Source organism: Corythoichthys intestinalis, chromosome 8, assembly GCF_030265065.1.
Source record: "Corythoichthys intestinalis isolate RoL2023-P3 chromosome 8, ASM3026506v1, whole genome shotgun sequence".
Classification (NCBI taxonomy): Eukaryota; Metazoa; Chordata; class Actinopteri; order Syngnathiformes; family Syngnathidae; genus Corythoichthys; species Corythoichthys intestinalis.
This window is the reverse complement of record NC_080402.1, coordinates 26,697,127-26,718,911: the sequence shown is the minus strand read 5'-3', so window position 1 is coordinate 26,718,911 and position 21,785 is coordinate 26,697,127. Positions and strand designations below refer to the sequence as shown.

The window sequence follows — 21,785 nt, the reverse complement described above, 5'->3', positions numbered from 1 at the left end:
GCCTCTCTATTTCTAGTGTGGCTGAGCTTTGTGTTCACCTTGGAGGGGCATTAAATATTCAGACGGCCTGTAACTGGACCCGGTGGTCCTTGTTACTAGGCCACAGTCCACAACAAAAGAGAGTTCTTGAGAGTACATTCAGTAATTAACTTATCTTGGATAATAAAATGTTACGTACTGAATGAGTCATCCAGCCCATTCTAATGTCAATATTTTTATTTATCACTGTTGTTTACACCGGAAAATGTCCATGCTATGCACTGTATAAACTCTTATGCACATCATTAGCATATGCATAGGCTGAAGAAATTCAACAAAAGAGATAAATGAGATATTTTAGCCTTAGCAGTATCCACTCTTATTAGTATGACAGTACAGTACAGCAGGACTTAAAGTTAATCTAAAAAAATTTTTTTAAACTCTCTGTGGCAAACTTGAGCTTGCCTTGCTATTTGAACAAACATTTAAGTGATCAGCTTTATTTGTCATTACAACAACTGCAGCGAAATTTCATTCCTGTTTCAACCTGACAGACAGCCACTCATGTGTGAAATAAAATGTCTTGAATCAGGCGTGCTTATGTTGTCTCAATTATACATAACTTTCAGATCCAATAACTATTTTAATATAATGAAGTAAAAGTCAAGGACTTTCATAATTCATTCATTGCTACATACAAAATGACACATACATAAGTAAATATGAATAAATAATACATAAATAATGGTAAATGAAAAATAATAAATACATTATTTAGTACACTGTAATATATGTGCACTGCACAAATTGCATTTATGTAACTTGGCTGACTTCTTGACAGCTCTGTCTAAAGCCGGAAATGTTCTTTTTTTGTGAGAACAATGACAACAACTCGCCTGGGCAGAGAAAGGAAGCCAGTTGGGAGCTGTGTGCCACAATGCCACTATATAGGCGCTTCGTCAGATTTCTTTGTATTTTGCAATATAAATCACTTACAACAGTAGGCTATACAGTGGTACCTCTGCATACAAAGTTAATTCGTTCCAGGACCTTGTTTGTAAGTAGAAATGGTCGTATGTCGAGCAGGATTTTCCCATAAGAATACATTATAATTCCATTAATTTGTTCAACAGCCCGGAACCTACACTAAATCCTTAATAAATGCTGCTTGTACTATAGCAATTACACAGAGCAAAACAAATACATTATGGATAAAATTCTGAAAAATATAAATAATAATAGTAATAATTAGGGTTGTTCCGATCATGTTTTTTTGCTCCCGATCCGATCGTTTTAGTTTGAGTATCTGCCGATCCCGATATTTCCCGATCCTATTGCTTTTTTTTTTGCTCCCGATTCAATTCCAATCATTCCCGATAATTTTTCCCGATCATATACATTTTGGCAATGCATTAGAAAAAAATGAATAAAACTCGGACGAATATATACATTCAACACATAGTACATAAGTACTGTATGTGTGTATTATGACAATAAATCCTCAAGATGGCGTTTACATTATTAACATTCTTTCTGTGAGAGGAATCCACGGATAGAAAGACTTGTGACTTTGTATATTGTAACTAAATATTGCCATCTAGTGTATTTGTTGAGCTTTCAGTAAATGATACTGCAGCCATTCAACCCAAATGCATGATGGGAAGTGGACCCATGACTGTGCATAGTGCTACCAATTGATATATCTTCTCTGCGTTGGGAAATAACATAAGGTGTTAAGAAAAAAACATCAATTGCTACCTTGCTTCCCCACATTGCTTTCCATGATATTTCTAATCGTAAGTAAAGGGATTTGAAGGCTTTAACCTATTAAAAAAAGGCCCCAAAAGCTGCCAAAATTCCCTCTACTCATTTTACGCTGCCTTTTATCTCTCTAAATGGGTAAAACGGCGCCATTACAGATTGAGCGCGACAATGCGTGAGTGGGTCGTGCAACGCATGCATTAATTGCGTTAAATATTAAACGTGATACATTTTTAAAAAATTAATTACCGCCGTTATCGGTACCTTAAGCCTAAACTAAATTCTGGATGAGTGTAACATATTATGTCTGTAATGTTAAATACATTTAGAAAACGATTTAATTAAAAAAAATATATATATATTAAAAAAAGGCATGGCCGATATTTTTTTTCCGATTCCCATACTTTGAAAATGACGTGATCGGACCTGATCTCTAGTAATAATAATTACTAATGCACCAATACCAGTATCGGCGGGGGGGGGTTGATCCGGCCTGCAATGGTGGCATCAGTATCACGAGTACCAACAAACAGGGTGCCGATACCATTTACCGGTCTGGTAACGCTTTAACGCAGCCTTTTTTCTCCTGACACTTTCTCCCCACTACTTTGCATGCCAAGCAGCTTCGCTATTGACCTGCTCTAGACCAATGAAAGCGGGCCAACAGTTGCTCTTAACCAATGCCAGGGCAGCTTTTTCATATGGAGGAAAAACAAACTAGGAGTAGGAAAAGAAAATGCCGGCCGTTTAGGAATATTTCAGCATCGAGTAAAATGTCTGGTGATGGACCGTAGCAACAAACCCTGGACAGTGGGACGAGAAGGGTGAAGCAGCAAGGCAGATGTCCCAAAAAAATCACCGAAATGACTGTTGTCTGTAACTTGCCCCTTGCCTTTGTTGTAAGCGTGGGAATCCTGCTTTTTATGGCTCACGCAGTACCTAAGTATAAATGAATTAAGGAGACGACTATCCTGCACTAAAAAATAAAGTAACGAAACATGTTTTAGAAAAGCTGGAGATGGCAGAGGCCATAAGCTTTCCAACCGACATCTGGAGCAGCCAAGTCTCCCAACTTTCCCTGCTTAGCTTGACAGCCGACTGGAAAGCGTAGTACTTCATACGAATGAATTCAAGGGATCACACAAACCGGCCAAGCTATTGCTGCTCAAGTGGAGCATCCCAAAGTCAAAGGTACTTTACTTTTCTTGTCTTTTACTGAAAGAAATGCAACAGTAATTTGAGACCTGTTTCAAAAGTGCTCTAGAAATAAGCAAAGTAATCTCAGCTAAGTGGCTAAGATGTGTGTGTGTGCGCTGTTTGCATTTGTGCATTGCTATGGATGAAGTTGAGTTATTTGCTGCTGGTGCACAAAGAGGGAGGCTAATAGAGATACAGGATGCTGTGGTCAATTATTATTATTATTATTACTTATAATTTCATGAAAGTTGCACTGTTTGGCTTTTGGGAGGTTTAATATTCAGTTCATTCAGAGTTTATTATTATGAGTGTATTTTTACTTTCTTACTGTTGGGCTAGTATCATACATGTTTTAATTTCACGAATTTAGCACTATTTTGAGAGCCAAAGGTTTATCAACTATTGTCACCTATACATGGTATGCAATAAAAAGTTCTCCTGGATTCATTTTGTATTAGTCTTTTTCCTGTTTCCAAAAGGTAAGCAGCAGCCTGACAAAGCCACGATAGCAATGATTCCACATCCAAGTAGCGGTATTGGGGCCAAAAAATGGTATCTGTGCAACACTAATAATAATATATAATACCTGTAATAATGTAACGAATCGGGTTCTAATGTGGCGAATGTGTTTTGCGTGTTGTACCTGAATGCACCGCATGGCTGACTTGACTGCGTGAGAGAAGGACTTTTTAATTTCATTTTGTTCAGCTGCGGCGGACAGTAGGCATGTTGTGTTGCACAAGTTCTGAAATAAATGATTAAAAACCTGACAAAGCTGGTGATGTTTGGTGATGTTACCACAATAATAATTGTCACCTTAACTTATAAAGACTGGCGAACGGAGGTCGGAGGAGGACCGTGGAGATCGTAGACATTCTACTGCCGTATTGTTGAGCCAGTTCACGGACGCTCGCACCACGCTCATATTTTTCTATTATTTTTATCTTCATTTCAATGATAAGCCTCCCCTTTTTCATTTTTCACCTCCTGCACTAACATTCTTGGAACCCATGTTGAGTTCTCTGACAGGAAAATCCGCCGTGCGTCCGTCTTGTGGGAAGACAAAGAAACTGTGGCGCTGTCATAAATCGTCGTATTTCGAGCATGTCATTGGATGTAGAAACAAATGGCGAGTCAAATTTTATGTTGGATGTCGAAAAGATTGTATGTCAAGGTAACAATGTATATTATTTTCATACCCTTGTTCAATCAAAGTTTTGTTTTGTTAGCCTGCCTTGATGATTGTTTGCGTGCCATGGGCAATTGGGAAGTGGCATCTTTAACCCTGGTACAGCTCAACAACACAACAATCTCCACAATACTAACCCTTAAATTAAAGTGTCTATGAAAGTTTCAATTAAATAATGTTGTTAATATCACTGTGAATATAACAGTTTTGTTTTAAATGTAAGTCCCATAAATTTATCTTAATGAACTGTGCATATCGTGATTTGTGTTGATGGTTTCTTTCAAGGACAAGGGTTGATATAAAAAGGTTATATCATTACACATTTGAAATGGGTTTTGCTTACAATAATACTAATTGGAAATTCAATGAAATTAAGATTCTAGTTTAAGAAAAAATAAAATGAAGTATTATAGAGAAAATTGAGAGAACCTAAGCAGACTGTGTGGCGCTAATCCTTAGTGCGTACTGCCAAGAAACAAACAAGCGGAACAAAAAGGATGCACAAAACACAGAGGCATAAGCACACAGTGGACTAATTGCCGGAAAAGCATAATATCCAAATGATTTCCAATTTAAGTGAAGCGTATACAGGAGGTTCAAGTTAACAACACCTGTGGCAACACCTCTGTAAACTAAGACGATATCGCATGCCATGACTATATTTTTAAAACTAAGGAAACGTTTGGAACAAAGTGATAGATTTGCCTTGAGGCATTGTTTGCATTTTGGCCTGGATTTTATTCAAATATACATCAAGTTTCCCAAACTTACGGGCAGTGGTTTGGCAACACCAATGTGCACAGGGCCATAGCCAGTGGACTTCAGCACATGCACAGCATAATCCAGACTGGAGCCTTCCAAATCAGTCTCATTGACAAACATGAGGCGATCTCCCGGGAGAAGGCGGCCATCTCGGTCAGCCACGCCGCCCGGTACCAAAGAGCGAATTACCAGCACTGTTTTAGTGGCATCCTCCGGATCCTGCAAAACAAGCATATGGATGAAGACACACATGAAAGATTTCCACACACTTGAAAATCCTAGTTAATATCTAAAATTCAAAACAAACAATTTATCTCTGATGTTCTTTACACAAACAAACACAAAATAAAATATTCATCTATTTGTCGAAGCCACCTTGAGAATAGCTAACGAGAGCTGTCTTGTTTTGGTCATGATTTTCAACAAACAGTTCTTCCACATTATTGCAGATTCCTTTCCAGTGGTACAATACGTCCATAAAATGTTTACGATCTCCATGGCCCTCCTCGTCCTCTGCTCGCCAGTCTTTATAAGTTAAGGTGAAAATTATCATTAGTTGTATCGAGTTCATATTGTCTACACTTATAGATTAGTTGATTTTTTCTTTTATCCCAGACAATTGTTTAAGGTTTTTTTTAATTTACCTGACATGTTTCGGCGGCAACTTCCGCCTTCATCAGACACTCTGATGACCTAAAGCAATTGTCTGGGATAAAAGAAAAAATCAAATAATCTATAAGTGTTGACAAAATGAATGAATGAGGGCGGCTGTGGGTGCGCCGTGGGTGGTCTGGGGCAGGGTTTGATCGGGGCCCTGGCGTTTCTCCTGCCCTGCCGCCGGTGGTTCTGGTGGACGGAGCCACGCCCGCCGGGGGGGGGAAGCACCGCGCCCCCTCGCGCCCCCCCACGCCCTCCCTCCCCGGGCTGGCTGGGTGGGAGCCGTGGCCCTGGGTTGGCGCCCGCGTGGTGTCTACGCTCGTCTGCGTGGCTGTCGCGCGCTTGGTGGGGCTAGCGTGCGGCTGGATGTGATAGGGCGCACTCGGGTAGGGGGTCCCGGTGCCGGGAGTGGCGATGGGGCGGTGTAGGGTCGGTCACCGTCGGGCTTACACTCACAAGGGATTCACACGATTACTGGGTTCTAGATCACAGAGCTGATTTGTGTACACTCTACCCCTCTCAATCACTTAGCTTATAGACTCCCCCACCCCCGTCCCCCTCTTTCCCTGGTCAACAGGCCCCCCACATGGTGTCAACAGAAAGTACATCTAGCTGACGATAGCACCAACATATTAGTAGTTAGTGTAGATCAGGGGTCAGCAACCTTTTTGGTGTGGAGTGCCACTTTCAAATGTTCTTGTCAATCAGTGTGCCACACCGAGATTAATGACGCACATCCAATTTTTTATATCCAACAGAGCTGTAATTTTACCCCAAAGAAAACAACATGAACATATATTGAAATCGTATAACTACCATTCTTTTTCAATTAACTAAAAAATAAATGCATATTGTAGAAAATGTCAAAACTTGAAAATAAGTGCAACAGTTCACGAGCTAGTTGTTCACTATCAACTTAAACAGTAAATTATATGCAGCATTTTAGATATTCTTTTATATTACAAAGATAAAAGATGCCTACCTTAATGTGATCCCTGGCCCTGTTTTCCTTGGCTCAGCTCTGATTTCGGGGTTTTACTTTGTGACTTTTAGCTGCTTATCCCTTTTTTTTGAGTGTCTCTTTGTTAGTCAAGCCATCAACCAAAACCTCTGAGCTTGACAAGATCGCCTCTTTGATATATTCGCCATCAGTTTTTCTTTTTTTCATCAGGTTTTCCTTGCTTTGCAATGCAGTGAGCAAAGTGATAGCTTGCTTCGGTGGCGGTGTTTTTAGCAGTGACAAAAGGTTTTCAGGGTGTTTTTGTTTACACTACCTGGACACAGCACGTTTTAATGTCTCTGCCTTGTCAGACTCCTCCTTGAATGAATTTTCATGTTTTGTCTCGTAATGACGTTTGACACTTGTTCTCCCCGGGGAGAGGCACGGGCCCGGGTGGAGCCGCCGCGGCCCCCGGGAGGCTGGCTCTTGCGGTGCGCACGAAAGGCTCGGGCGCGGGCCCAGGTGGAGCCGCGAGGAGCGAGCCTTTCCCCGGGGAGAGAAAGCTTCCCTATCGCGGTGCGCACGGAAGCCTCGGGCGAGAACCCGAGTGGAGCCCCCTCTCGTGGTGCGCATGGAAGCCTCGGGCGCGGGCGCGGGCCCGGGTGGAGCCGCGAGGAGCGAGCCTTTCCCCGGGGAGAGAAAGCTTCCCTATCGCGGTGCGCACGCAAGCCTCGGGCGAGAACCCGAGTGGAGCCGCCTCTCCCCGAGGAGGCTGGCTCTCATGGTGCGCATGGAAGCCTCGGGCGCGGGCCCGGGTGGAGCTCTCGTGGTGCCCAAGGAAGGCGCGGGCGTGTGGGGCTAGAAGACTGATCTAGCCCCATACCAGCCTGGGTGGAGCCGCGGGTGCAGATCTTGGTGGGGGAATAACACTCTTAAATACAGTCTTGATGAGATTGAATTGGCTGCAGTTACGACGTTGGGAACGCTGACTCTGGAATAAAACACGATTTGACCAACATTGTGACAGCTGATGCCTACCAAAAATGACGTAATGTCAGAGGTTATAAAATCGCGCCAGCGGCCCTTCCCGCACAGAGAGCGCCAGTGGGCAAAACGGGACAAGTCTGTGAAAGCGTCCAACCCGCTCCATTCTCGGGACATCTTTTTATACGTGAAAGCAATGACGTGAGTAAATCCCATGTCTCTTTACACATGAATTACCTTGGATGTGTGTGTGGCTTAAATAACAGGGCGCGCAACAGAAAATGTCTGAAATTCAGGTAAAAAGGCGTTTTTTTCTTGTTTTTTTTTTTTTTTTGCCATGCGCTCGCGTGTCACTGGTTAACCCTTCGCGTGCCAATGCTGACACGCGTGTCATAGGTTGCCGACCCCTGGTGTAGATGTTCAATGTATTTCTTGTTGTTGTTTTTCTTTTCTTTCTTCTCTTGTGTTTCTTTTCTTCTGTTCCCCCATAACCCCTTCCTGTTCGCTGGTTTGTCATAATCAACAAGGTATGTTGAGTGATCACAATGGGAGTATGTCATACTCTCAATGTGAAACATTAAAACTGTTCAGACCAACCGGGCACTTAGACTTCCATTCTCCGTTTCAAACAGCTGAACAGGACAGGTTTAAAGAAAAAAAAAAAAAAAAAAAAAAAGAGAGAAAAAATATATACAGTATATATTAAGCATTTAGTGTAGGTTTTCGGGCTGTGGAACCAATTAATGGAATTATAATGTATTCTTATGGGTAAATCCTGCTTGACATACTATCATTTTCACTGACAAACAAAGTACTGGAATGAATTAACTTCATTTATAGAGGTACCACTGTATTTTGAAACGCCTCTTACTGAAGTCCAGTGTCGTGTTTGAGGGGATTTTAGTATTGTTTGAGTGGGTGGCAACAATGGGGAAATGCCAGGATTATGAGGGTAACAGCTCACAGCAACAAAGTGGTGAACAAAAAAGAAACCCCAAATGAGAGCTAGCTCATTTTATAAATGATAACCTTAATTTAAAATGTGCAATTATGAACTGAACAAGTTCATTTGTGATTTGTACTAATTCCTGTAGAAAATGAACTTTGCCCAAAGTGCTTGTAGATAGCCTTTCACTTTTTTCTTCACTGAAGCCCCTGATTTGTGAGACTGCAGCTTATTCCAGTCTGATCTATATTTAGAAAGGTTGAGGTTCCTGTCTCTTACTTGATAGTCCAGGATGCTGAAGCCCAATCCCGACTCGCCTTTCTCCAGCTCTACCACCTGTGCCTCTCTCTCCCACATGGCCAGTGGAGGAGACATAGGGGGCACGCCACGCTTTGTGATGTCCTCGGCTGTAGGACAGGGAATAACGCAGCCCTGATCCAACTGGGAGAAGGGAAAAAAACAGTTTATCCTGCAGCAGTAAAAAGAATAAAAAGCAGTTTAACACACTTCTGGCCTTTCCTGCATTCACCTTGTCATTGAACTCAGCCAGTAGTTCTTTCAGGGTGAGTTGGCCATCCTCCTCTTCGTCCTCATCACTGTCAGGAATGGCAGGGGGTACAATGCGGGAACACACCAGGTAAACACACATGGGCAGCTCCTTGAGGATGTTGACAACCTCTTTGTGTGTCTCTCCAATTAGTGGGATGCCATTCACCTGCAATTAAGATTATACTCTGTGCATGTTACAGACATTAAAAACAACAACAACTTATAGGGCATTTTTGGGCCATTTCTTTCACACGTTTTTCCTTTGTCAGCTCAGGGGCTTTGAAGCTCTTTGAGGGTTTTATTGTGATTAAGGGCTATATAAATAAATGAATGTTACTTTACTCGACTCTCACTGGAAATGCAAGGTAAGGCAAGGCATTTACTGTATTACAGTACTTTAGCATTAAGGGTAATCAATATCACATTTTATTTTACAATTACAGTGGGGCAAATAAGTATTTAGTCAACCACCAATTGTGCAAGTTCTGCTACTTGAAAAGATTAGAGAGGCCTGTAATTGTCAACATGGGTAAACCTCAACCATGAGAGACAGTATGTGGAAAAAAACAGAAAATCACATTGTTTGATTTTTAAAGAATTTATTTCCAAATTAGAGTGGAAAATAAATATTTGGTCACCTACAAACAAGCAAGATTTCTGGCTGTCAAAGGCAAGGCAAGGCAAGGCAAATTTATTTATATAGCACAATTCAACACAAGGCAATTCAAAGTGCTTTACATCACATGAAGATCATAAAAATCACATTTAAATCAATACAACGTAAAAACCAAGACAATCAAAATCGGAAATAAAATTATACATAAAAATCGCATTTAATCACAAATAGAATAAAAATGAATAAATAAAAATAAAACAAAAACTACTACTACTAATAATGATTGAAATCAGCAATGGAGATAAGCACAAGAGGAATAGAAAGCAAGTAGATTGAAATATATAGACAGTTATGGATATGCAGTGCTAAACAAAAGCGTTTTTAACCCTGATTTAAAAGAGCTAACAGTTTGAGCATACTTCAGACGTTCAGGTAACTTGTTCCAGAGGTGAGGAGCATAATAACTAAATGCTGCCTCACCCTGCTTGGTTCTTGTTCTTGGAACATGCAGAAGACCCGTTCCAGACGACCTTAGGGTTCTAGATGTCTCATAGGAATCTAACAAATCAAGCATGTCCACGGCCATTAAGTGTTTTGTAGACGAGCAGTAGTATTTTATAGTCTATCCTTTGACTCACTGGAAGCCAGTGTAGCGATTTCAAAACCCGTGTAATGTGGTCCAGCTTCCTTGTAATTGTGAGGACTCTGGCTGCAGCATTCTGTACTAGCTGCAGCTTCCTGACTGATTTTTTATCAAGACCCGTAAATATACCGTTGCAATAGTCCAATCTGCTGAAAATGAATGCATGCATGCGTTTTTCCATGTCTTGTTGAGTCAGAAGCCCCTTAATTCTGGTTATATTTTTTTAGGTGGTAATAAGCGGATTTAGTGACGGACTTTAGCTGGCTATCAAATTTTAGGTCTGAGTCAATAATTACGCCAAGGTTTCTGACTTGATTTGCAGCTGTAAGTGACATTGAGCTAAGTTGCCTGCTTATTTTTGACCTTTCCTTTTTTGGCCCAAAAATGATCACCTCTGTCTTCTCCACATTTAACTGGATAAAATTCTGGCACATCAATTCATCGATTTGATGAATGTATTTACTCAGGGAGACTAAGGGACTATAATAATGTGGGGACACAGAAATGTACAGTTGTGTGTCATCTGCATAGGCGTGATAGTAGAGGTCATACTGTTCCATTATCTGAGCTAAGGGAAGCATATAGATGTTAAATAAGAGTGGTTCAAGAATTGACCCTTGAGGGACTCCACACGTGAATTTGGTTCGTTCTGACTGATGGTTTCCGATTGATACAAAGAAATCCCTATCATGTAAATAGGATGTGAACCACTGAAGTATAGTGTCAGTAAGCCCTACCCACTGTTCCAATCTGCTGAGTAGTATGTTGTGATCAACCGTGTCGAATGCGGCGCTGAGTTCCAATAGTAACAGAATAGATGATTTGCCTGGTCTAACTTCTTCTAACGAGGTCTAACAAGGCTCCACTCATTACCTGTATTTATGGCACCTGTTTTAACTCATTATCGGTATAAAAGACACCTGTCCACAACCTCAGTCAGTCACACTCCAAACTCCACTATGGGCAAGACAAAGAACTGTGAAAGGACACCAGAAACAAAATTGTAGACCTGCACCAGGCTGGGGAGACTGAATCTGCAATAGGTAAAACGCTTGGTGTAAAGAAATCAACTGTGGGAGCACTGCCAGACGTGTCCCCCTGCTGATGAAAGTTCACGTCCAGGCCCGTCTGCGGTTCGCTAGAGAGCATTTGGATGATCCAGAAGAGGACTGGGAGAATGTGTTACGGTCAGATGAAACCAAAATAGAACTTTTTGGTAGAAACACAGGTTCTCGTGTTTGGAGGAGAAAGAATACTGAATTGCATCCGAAGAACACCATACCCACTGTGAAGCATGGGGGTGGAAACATCATGCTTTGGGGGTGTTTTTCTGCAAAGGGACCAGGACGACTGATCTGTGTAAAGGAAAGAATGAATGGGGCCATGTATCGAGAAATTTTGAGTGAAAATCTCCTTCCATAAGCAAGGGCATTGAAAATGAGACGTGGCTGGGTCTTTCAGCATGACAAAGATCCCAAACACTCAGCCAGGGCAACAAAGGAGTGGCTTCGTAAGAAGCATTTCAAGGTCCTGGAGTGGCCTAGCCAGTCTCCAGATCTCAACCCCATAGAAAATCTGTGGAGGGAGTTGAAAGTCCGTGTTACCCAACGACAGCCCCAAAACATCGCTGCTCTAGAGGAGATCTGCATGGAGGAATGGGCCAAAATACCAGCAACAGTGTGTGAAAAGCTAGTAAAGAGTTACAGAAAACGTTTGGCCTCCATTATTGCCAAAAAAGGGTACACAACAAAGTATTGAGATGAACTTACGGTATTGACCAAATACTTATTTTTCACCACAATTTGCAAATAAATTCTTTAAAAATCAAACAATGTGATTTTCTGTTTTTTTTTTTCCACATTCTGTCTCTCATGGTTGAGGTTTACCCATGTTGACAATTACAGGCCTCTCTAATATTTTCAAGTGAGAGTACTTGCACAATTAGTGGTTGACTAAATACTTATTTGCCCCACTGTATATTCGACGCATTCATCAAGCTGGCAGCCATAGCAAATTCTTGGACAACATTACGATTGCCATGATGATGTCTTATGGAGACGTGCACAAAGGCCTAGAACAGAAGGCTATAAAAGTGTGTCATAATCTGTGGGAAATTACTTCGAAAGGGAAAATATATACAACCGTTTGCAATTCAGATTTGAAATATTGTTTTTGTGACACCATCCTTCAAGCAAGTATGACATGCTCAATAGACTGTGGCCAACCTTGAAGGTGAATCAGAGGCATGCAAAAACGAGAATGGCAATGTGCATTATTTTTATTAGTGTTCTTAGTGTAGTGCTTTTTATGTTAAATCATCATTTATAAAAAAAAAAAAAAAAATGTTAAACTACCAATAGATAGTGAATCCATGTTTTTTTCCCAATATATCATGTATTGATTGTATCATAATTATTATTTTAAAAACATAAAATGTTCTAATACAATTTAATTAAGAGTTATTCGCAGTGTGGATCTTGCTTGGGGTCAGAGAGTACAGTTTCCCTCCTCAAAATTCAAATAGACTAAGAAATTGTGTGGTTGGTTTTAAAATTGAAAAAAAAAATCATCTTTGCCATGCTGGAATGGTGAGGTGAAGATCAAAGCATTGCACTGTGACAGAGATTTGGACTGAAGGAGGACAGCAGAGGCCCACAAATGGCTGCAGTATTCACATGGCTACTTGGATTTGGAGACTGGAAATGGTTTACAAATTCAACAGGCAAACCTTTCTTCACGAAGGACGAGTAATATGCGTGGGTTCGTGAACTTGCTCACGGCAGCTGTGGGAGTGCAAACTCTGCCCCCTTAAGTGCAGAAATGCAGGGCACACTCACATCCACCTTTTTATTACTATCGGTTGTTTGCTAAACTTAACTGTACCCTCAAAAGCTGACCTAAATGAAATGTTCATGATAATAATATCGTTTCTTATAAACTTGCAATCTTAATGTCATGAACTCTGAGAGAAACACATCCCAACTCAGTTTGAGCCAGACAACTAATTGGCTTCAACTAAGTTTTCCTTCTCAGCACGCTGTGTGGATACAGCAGATCAGGAGTGTCATTTCACATAGGGCTGCAGTGGGTGATGGATTTCATTCCAACAAAACAAGATGACACAATTTCACCAATCTGGTGTCTTACAAGTGCAGTCAGTTGATTGCAGTCAGATGCTGCTTGTATTAGCAGAAACATCATTGGTTAAACTGTCTGTGCTCGATTGGTAGGAACAAAAATCAAGACCCAAAATGGCCCTTGAGGACCGGTTTGGACACCCCTACAGTAGATGGAGGCAAGCTAATCACCCATTCACCAGTTTTCCTCTTCTTTGTCCAATAAGACATAAAAAAACAACAACAACAACTAAATATTCACTTCTTTACAAGTTTTAGTTCCTTACCTCCAGTATCTGGTCCCCAGTAAAAATCTTGCCACTTTGGCCAATTGGGCCTTCAGGTAAAACGGAGCACAAGTAATGATGTCCAGCCCGAGCCTCCAGACTGATGCCCAGGCCACTCGTCTCACTGAAACGCTCCAGCTGGCAAACCTAAAACGGTAAGAGTAAAAATTGTTAACTTTTTAACCGATAACTGATATCCCAATATTGTCCAACTCCATAAATCCGATACCGAGATCAAACCAGTACTGAAAAATGCGGCCGGAACTTAATATATCATGGTTAATTGTACTGTGATGCCCCACTGGATGCTTTAATAATGATACATGTAACAGCTTCTATGTTTTCCAAACCAACATTCTGTGAAGAACAGAAAATTTTTACTGAAGTTATGGAAAAAGAGGCTATATTGCAAAACTTTATTTATTGTTAAAATCAAAATAGTGCAAACATCAGGTCTTTAATCAAGTGAGAGTGCAAAGAGCCAATAAGGCACTTATTCGGTTCTCAATGTGTGTGTGGCTACACAAATCGACAACTAGCGAACAAATCCGGCTCTAAAAGAGAAGTCAAACACTGGAGTTATGGTGAATTTGCTTTTCTGTGGTTATCTTTCACTTGACAAGAGCACTGATAAGTTTTTATAATTATTAAAACAACAAAACATTGTGACAATAATATGAAATAGTCACAAATAAAGCAAAGTATACACCACATGTCAATTTAAATAGCAGCTGGCAGTACAGCTTGCAAGCAATGAAATAATGTAACCAGATTTTACCGCGAATACAAACAAAACGAAATATACTCATCTCCAATAAACGCTCATGGATATAAATCAAAGGTTGAATGTAACTTACAAGCCATGCTTGTATAAGGCACAAACAACGTGGTGAGATGGCAAGAACTGCTATGGTACACTGGCTGTAGACATGAGCTCATCCATTTAGCTTTCTCTATCTGAAATGAGCTTGCGTCGACATATGACTATGTCAATAGAAAGTGCTGGATTTTTTCAAAACTAATTACACTAAGCGCCAGCAGGGGGCGTGAAAACACCAGATACACAGGCAGGCAACAAATGGACATAAAAGCACTGCCATATGCATATTAGCCCAAAGCAAATATTGAAAAATTGATTTCGATATTATCCAAAATCATTTTAAAATACTTTTATCGGCCGATATCATCAGCCGATAATATCGGCTACCGAATAATATCTGGCCAACACAGGTGACATTTAGTTGAGTGTGTACAGTATATATATATGAACATCACATTTTCCTTATACGCATCTTTTCCATCATTCACTATGCAACCATTAACTTAGAAGAAACCACAGACTTTCTTACATGCTTGCACGTAGATATTTTTATGGATTTTTTTTTTTTACAATATCTTAAACACACGGGATATGTATTGTTTGCCTACAACGACACAGATCTTCAGGTAGTATGATGAATCTTTTGCCATGTTATGCTATAGCTTTAAGGACAAGTACTAACAAAAATCAGAAATAATAGGGATAAAGTCACAACATAAATGGACAATTAAGCAATGTGTGCAATAAATATTTACAAACAGACATACTATGACTTCGTATCGTGGTCCAACAGCACGTTGCCACCTCATCCTTAGGTCTTCTTCCTCTGCCGGTGTCAGTTGCACTCCTGGGGTCAAAGACAAACCCCCAAACAGTTTATTATGGTCATTGGTCTGGGTTACTCATTCCCATTTGAATAGAATAGAAAACACTGAGTCATTAGCTGTACTGTTTAATAAAGAGAAGACAACATCTGAACTTGGCGCAAACAATATGTCTGTACAAAAAAGGGTGCTTTATCAAACCAACTATAAGACATTTTGTCAAACAAATATTTTCCTGTACTTGATCTTGGAATGCCTCAAACTAATCAAGGCTTATTTAAGCGAGCTCCCCAATCAGACCAGAAGATAGCCGTCTATAAAGACACATATGCAGGCAAGCTAAGAGGCAAATCATCTGGAAGGAGCTGAATGAGTTGGATAAACACATGATTGCACAACACTATAAATAGACTCTCATCAAAGAGCATGCTTTTGCCGCTACATCGCTCTTCCACAAGCCTACTTAAGAGTATCAGAGTGAGTCTCATCATCCACTTGCAGACTGCAGTGCAGCATAAGGAAAGGGGAGCTTACCATTTCTTGAATCATGTCGGGGCCGTCTGTTGGCGTATGCAGCCCGCCGGGAGATTTCACGCAGTGAGCATATTCCTGAGGGAAAGCAAAGATTTTAACAAACATGCGTGTCACCACACTATGAATAAAGTCAAAGTTACAATTACTAGACCCCAATACAATTTAATGAGATGCACTGCAAGCACATACTGGGTCAACAAATATCTCTCTGACTGGGTGAATCAAAAGCAAGCCTTATTACCTGGGCAAAGGAAGCATTTGCACAGAATGTCAATAGATTGCACATGTTCAATACCAGTATGTGGTCTTCTTTGTTCATTGAAGCTGAAAAAGGAAGCTAGGAATGTCTATGAATATCATCTGGGACCTCTGGGTGAGCCTCATCATCAAAACAAAGAAATAATGTGAAAAATAAACCAAGTGTGTTATGTTTATTCCACATCTAACCTGTCTCATGAATCTTGTTTAGGCCAACTCTGTAAGGATAGCCCTCGTGAAAGCTGTGGGAGTGTCGAAGGGGCTGCAGTGGAGGCACCGGGGGCAAGATGTGACTCAGACGGACAGCTTTCCTCAGCAGCCTCAGTCTGACTACAGGACCTGTCCTCCTCAGTACCTCCATTGCACGCTGCTCACTGCAGCCCTGCAGGCTCACGCCATCCACCTGTGGAAGTGACACCGAGAAGGGAGCGTGAGAGAGATTAAGGAAGAGTCTAGAAAATGCTACAAAAGAAATGAAAACATTACAGCAACTGTTTCTACAAAACAACAATGGATATTAAATGAGTTAGTGTCAGACTGAGGGAGAATGAAAATAGCAATAAGGAGGCTGGCTGAAGTGTATTAAAAATTAACCAGCATCATGATAAGCAAGTTCCAACCTCAACGTTGAATTGTTGAATTGGTGACACCCGCTTTCCCTGTGAGGTAATGATCCCTCCAAACGAAGCTACTGCTGTCCCAAGTGAATAAAAATACAGGTAACACTTTACAATAAGTGTCCCTTAATTAACATTAGTTAATGCATTTTTAGACAATAACTAATGTTTAAGTAACATTACAATCATTTATATTATTGCTTATCTAACATTGACTACTACTACTAATAATAATACATTTTATTTATAATGCACTTTACATTTGAAAAACAAATCTCAAAGTGCACAAATATATGAATTAACATGAGTTAAAGCATTACTTAATGCATTAGTTAATGCATAACCAGACAGTAACTAATGGTTTGGTAAAATTAAAAAAAAAAAAAACGCCTATATAGGGTTAGGGTTTAGGGTTATGGTTTGTTAACGTAAGCATTTATGATTTCTTAGTTAAGGGACACGTGCGCTACACTTTACAATAAGGGTCCAAAAACCATTCAGTAATGGTTAATAAAGGTTAAGGGGGTGGGGAACTTAAGCATTTAAAATTTCTTAGTTAAGGGATACAAGTGCTACCTTTTACAATTAGGGTCCAAAAAGTATTCAGTAATGGTTAATAAAGGTTAAGGGGGGGGACTTAAGAATTTATCATTTCTTAGTTAAGGGACACATCTGCTACACTTTACAATAAGGGTCCAAAAAACGTTCAGTAATGGTTAATTAAGGTTAAGTAATACCTATGAGGTACGTTCACGTGAAATAATACCATAATTAAGGTTAGGTTAGCAGCACCCTAGGACTAACAGAGCAATGTTTCTCATCTTACATTAACACAATCACTTACTAGTACCAGTATACATTAAGGACTTCTTTTTAATGCACTCATGTATATACAGTGGTTAAGTATTTAGTCAACCACGAATTGTGCAAGTTCTCCTACTTGAAAAGATTAGAGAGGCCTGTAATTGTCAACATGGGTAAACCTCAACCATGAGAGACAGAATGTGGAGAAGAAAAAAAAAACAGAAAATCACATTGTTTGATTTTTAAAGAATTTGTTTCCAAATTAGAGTGGAGTATTTGGTCACCTACAAACAAGCAAGATTTCTGGCTGTCAAGAGGTATAAAAGACACCTGTCCACAACACAGTCAGTCACACTCCAAACTCCACTATGGCCAAGACCAGAGAGCTGTCGAAGGACACCAGAGACAAAATTGTTGATCTGCACTAGGCTGGGAAGACTGAATCTGCAATAGGTAAAACACTTGGTGTAAAGAAATCAACTGTGGGAGCAATTGTTAGAAAATGGAAGACATACAAGGCCACTGATAACCTCCCTCGATCTGGGGCTCCATGCAAGATCTCATGCCATGGCGTCAAAATGATAAAAAGATAGGTGAGCAAAAATCCCAGAACCACATGGGGGGACCTAGTGAATGACCTACAAAGAGCTGGGACCACAGTAACAAAGGCTACTATCAGTAACACAATGCACCGCCAGGGACTCAAAATTCTGAACTGCCAGACGTGTCCCCCTGCTGAAGAAAGTACAGGTCCAGGCCCATCTGCGGCTCGCTAGAGAGCATTTGCATGATCCAGAAGAGGACTGGGAGAATGTGTTATGGTCAGATGAAACCAAAATAGAACTTTTTGGTAGAAACACAGGTTCTCGTGTTTGGAGGAGAAAGGATATTGAATTGCATCTGAAGAACACCATACCCACTGTGAAGCATGGGCGTGGAAACATCATGCTTTGGGGCTGTTTTTCTGCAAAGGGACCAGGACGACTGATCTGTGTAAAGGAAAGAATGAATGGGACCATGTATCAAGAGATTTTGAGTGAAAATCTCCTTCCATCAGCAAGGGCATTGAAGATGTGACGTGGCTGGGTCTTTCAGCATGACATAGATCCCAAACACACAGCCAGGGCAACAAAGGAGTGGCTTCGTAAGAAGCATTTCAAGGTCCTGGAGTGGCCTAGCCAGTCTCCAGATCTCAACCCCATAGGAAATCTGTGGGGGGAGTTGAAAGTCCGTGTTGCCCAACGACAGCCCCAAAACATCACTGCTCTAGAGGAGATCTGCATAGAGGAATGGGCCAAAAATACCAGCAACAGTGTGTGAAATGCTTGTGAAGAGTTACAGAAAACGTTTGGCCTCCGTTATTGCCAACAAAGGGTACATAACAAAGTATTGAGATGAACTTTTGGTACTGACCAAATACTTATTTTCCACCATGATTTGCAAATAAATAATCAAACAATGTGATTTTCTGTTTTTTTTCCCCCACATTGTCTCTCATGGTTGAGGTTTACCCATGTTGACAATTACAGGCCTCTCTAATATTTTCAAGTGGGAGAACTTGCACAATTAGAGGTTGACTAAATACTTATTTGCCCCAAGGTATGAATTAATGTTAAGTAATGTATTATATATCTATATATTACTAAGAGTGTGACAATATCTCGATACAGCGATATATCGCAATATTTTGCAACCATATCGGTTATCGATATGCTCCTGCCAATTATCGATACTTTTATTTAACATATTGGCCACACAATGGAGTATGGATGCTGTAAACTGCTCAACGTTTGTTGAGCAATTCCTTGGCGGTCCACTAGGGGCGTTCGGGAGTAGCGGTGAAGGTAAAGTGCGCACAAGTCGTCTAGAGAAGAAGAAAGGAAGCTCCAAGTGGGTTGAAAAAAATACAGCTTCGTGAGAACGGTGGAGGAAAAAATGAGAAAAATATTGCTACAAATCACACATGGGGACACACTTTAGATTTTACACCAACAAGAAGGAAGTACTGTGAACAAGGACTTTGCTGTATGCAAGAATTGTCTAACAAAAATAAGGTTCACTGGGAGCTGGTGACAAAGTGCACTCCGGATTTCTTCACTGCTTCGCTTTCATCACTTGAAATAAGAAAAGTTTTGCAATGTAATTGATTTTTAATTTACATGTATTATTTTGATGACATTTGGTGTTGAATGATGTAAAATAAACCAGGACCCTAAACTGGATGAAAATGAATATCGAATATCTAGTTTACTACACAAACTGTTATTACTGGTATTTTGATACAATAAGCTATAAAAATAGTTTGAATAGGTTACAAGATATATAAAGTGATGTGCACGATAATTGATGTAGCCTACATATTAAAAATAGGTAAATAATGCATTTTTAATTTCTATACATTCAATTCATATATTTTTCTAAATTTAATATTTCCAACACACACAAAAATCAGGATTTCAACTCAAAAGCTATGAAGTAGCTAATATTTTTTGTTTTATTTTGTTGTTTTTAAGGTGAGGAAGACTGTGACTGACCAAGTCTGACATCTCAAAAGCTGAAGCAGATAGTGGAAGTGCTCAAACCAACGGTTATGGCGACGAAGGTCATATACGAAGAAAAGACCCACTAATTTTACCATTGCCCCACTCCAAGCTCAACTGCTGACTGACACCTACAGCACTGTTTTTTTTTTTCTTTTTTTTTTTTTTTTTAAAGATTTAAAACTTTAAAGAAATTAAGGGTGCCATTCATCACGATCTCTCCAAGAGATATCAGTGGTTGTGGTTTGTTTCCTCTATGTGTGCAGGTGCACAATTTTCAGTAGATTTATATTTTACAGCAATGTTGCACAGAAAAGGTGTCGCTGTTTAATAAATGACTTAAACAGTATTTTTTTGCCATTTTGAAATATCTTTTTTTTTCCGTTTCAACAGTTGTATCGTAGAATATCATGTATCCAATTTCTGACCAATATATCGATAATCGCTGTATCGTGATACCGTGAGATAATCGTTATCATGAGCCTTGTATCGCGAATCGTATCGTATCGTGAGGTGCCCTGAGGTTCCCAATCCGTTATATTACTAGTATATATTATAAACTAACCTTAAGTATGGTATTATTTTACGTGAACGTACCTCATAAGTATTACTTAACCTTAATCAACCATTACTGAATGTTTTTGGACCCTTATTGTAAAGTGTAGCACATGTGTTCCTTAACTAAGAAATTATAAATGCTTAAGTTAACAAACCTTAACCCTAAAGCCTTACCCTACATAAGCCTATATACATATTTTAATTTTACCACACTATGAGTTACTGTCTGGTTATGCATTAACTAATGCATTAACTAATGTTAAATATTATATTACTAAATGTTAAATAAGGGATTATATGAATTATTGTAATGTTACTTAATGCATTTTAAGACAATAACTAATGTTTAACTAATGCATTAACATAATGCATTAACTCATGTTAATAATAATATATATAATATATATATAATATATTAATGTTAGATAAGGGATTAAATGAATTATTGTCATTTTACTTAAATATGAGTTATTGTCTAAAAATGCATTAACTAATGTTAAATAAGGGACCCTTAATGTAAAGTGTTACCCAATTGGGGGTTAATTTGAGACCTGATACTCTTGAGGTTTTTTCCCTGCAGCCTATGTTGAAAATTCTAATCATTCGGCATATTCCTCATTGATTATCTTAACTCCCACATCATTCAATCCACTGCAGGACCCATTACATTTTTTATTCAACGTATGAATATTTTAGACTCCGTCTTCGAATTGGTTATGTGTCGCACACAAATACAGTCTATCACATTTGAAAGGGCCTTAACAGAAGTGATAGCTCGTGAAATCACTTTAAATTATTTTATTTCTTTCCTGTCCTTTTAGGGACATCAAATATATCTGGTGAAGAAATTCACACTAACTCTCATCCCAGACCCAAGTAGCCCGAGAAATATGCTACACACAGGAGATATAATATGCATATTTTTCCCACATTAAAAATGGTTCCACCATGCCTTAATAACATTCTTCCATCGCACTGCACAAAGCTATAACGACTAAAGCACAATTAACCTCCATTCATTACACTTAAAGCAATTTTTTTAATGGAGGGGGGGTTCTCTATAACATTTGTTACCATGACAACCAGGGATATACTGATGGTGTGAACTGAATACTGTGTAATGACCAATTGAAAGCAACTTGCAAATGTTGTCCCTTTTTTCGGTGTCATTGAAAACTTATAAAGACTCTGAAACTCCCTCAGC

At 39.7% G+C, this 21,785-nt stretch overlaps 1 protein-coding gene across 1 annotated transcript in view; it reads right to left on the bottom strand.

Moving 5' to 3' along the window:
* Positions 1-21,785, bottom strand: part of si:dkey-92j12.5 (multiple PDZ domain protein) — a 118,168-nt gene that overhangs the window by 81,406 nt on the left and 14,977 nt on the right. The window contains exons 10-16 of the mRNA XM_057843319.1: positions 16,252-16,465; positions 15,805-15,879; positions 15,214-15,293; positions 13,627-13,773; positions 8,945-9,130; positions 8,695-8,856; positions 4,898-5,107 (exon numbers count right to left, since the gene is read on the bottom strand). Of these exons, the coding sequence (XP_057699302.1) occupies positions 4,898-5,107; positions 8,695-8,856; positions 8,945-9,130; positions 13,627-13,773; positions 15,214-15,293; positions 15,805-15,879; positions 16,252-16,465 (1,074 nt within the window). The remainder of the gene's footprint in view (positions 1-4,897; positions 5,108-8,694; positions 8,857-8,944; positions 9,131-13,626; positions 13,774-15,213; positions 15,294-15,804; positions 15,880-16,251; positions 16,466-21,785) is intronic.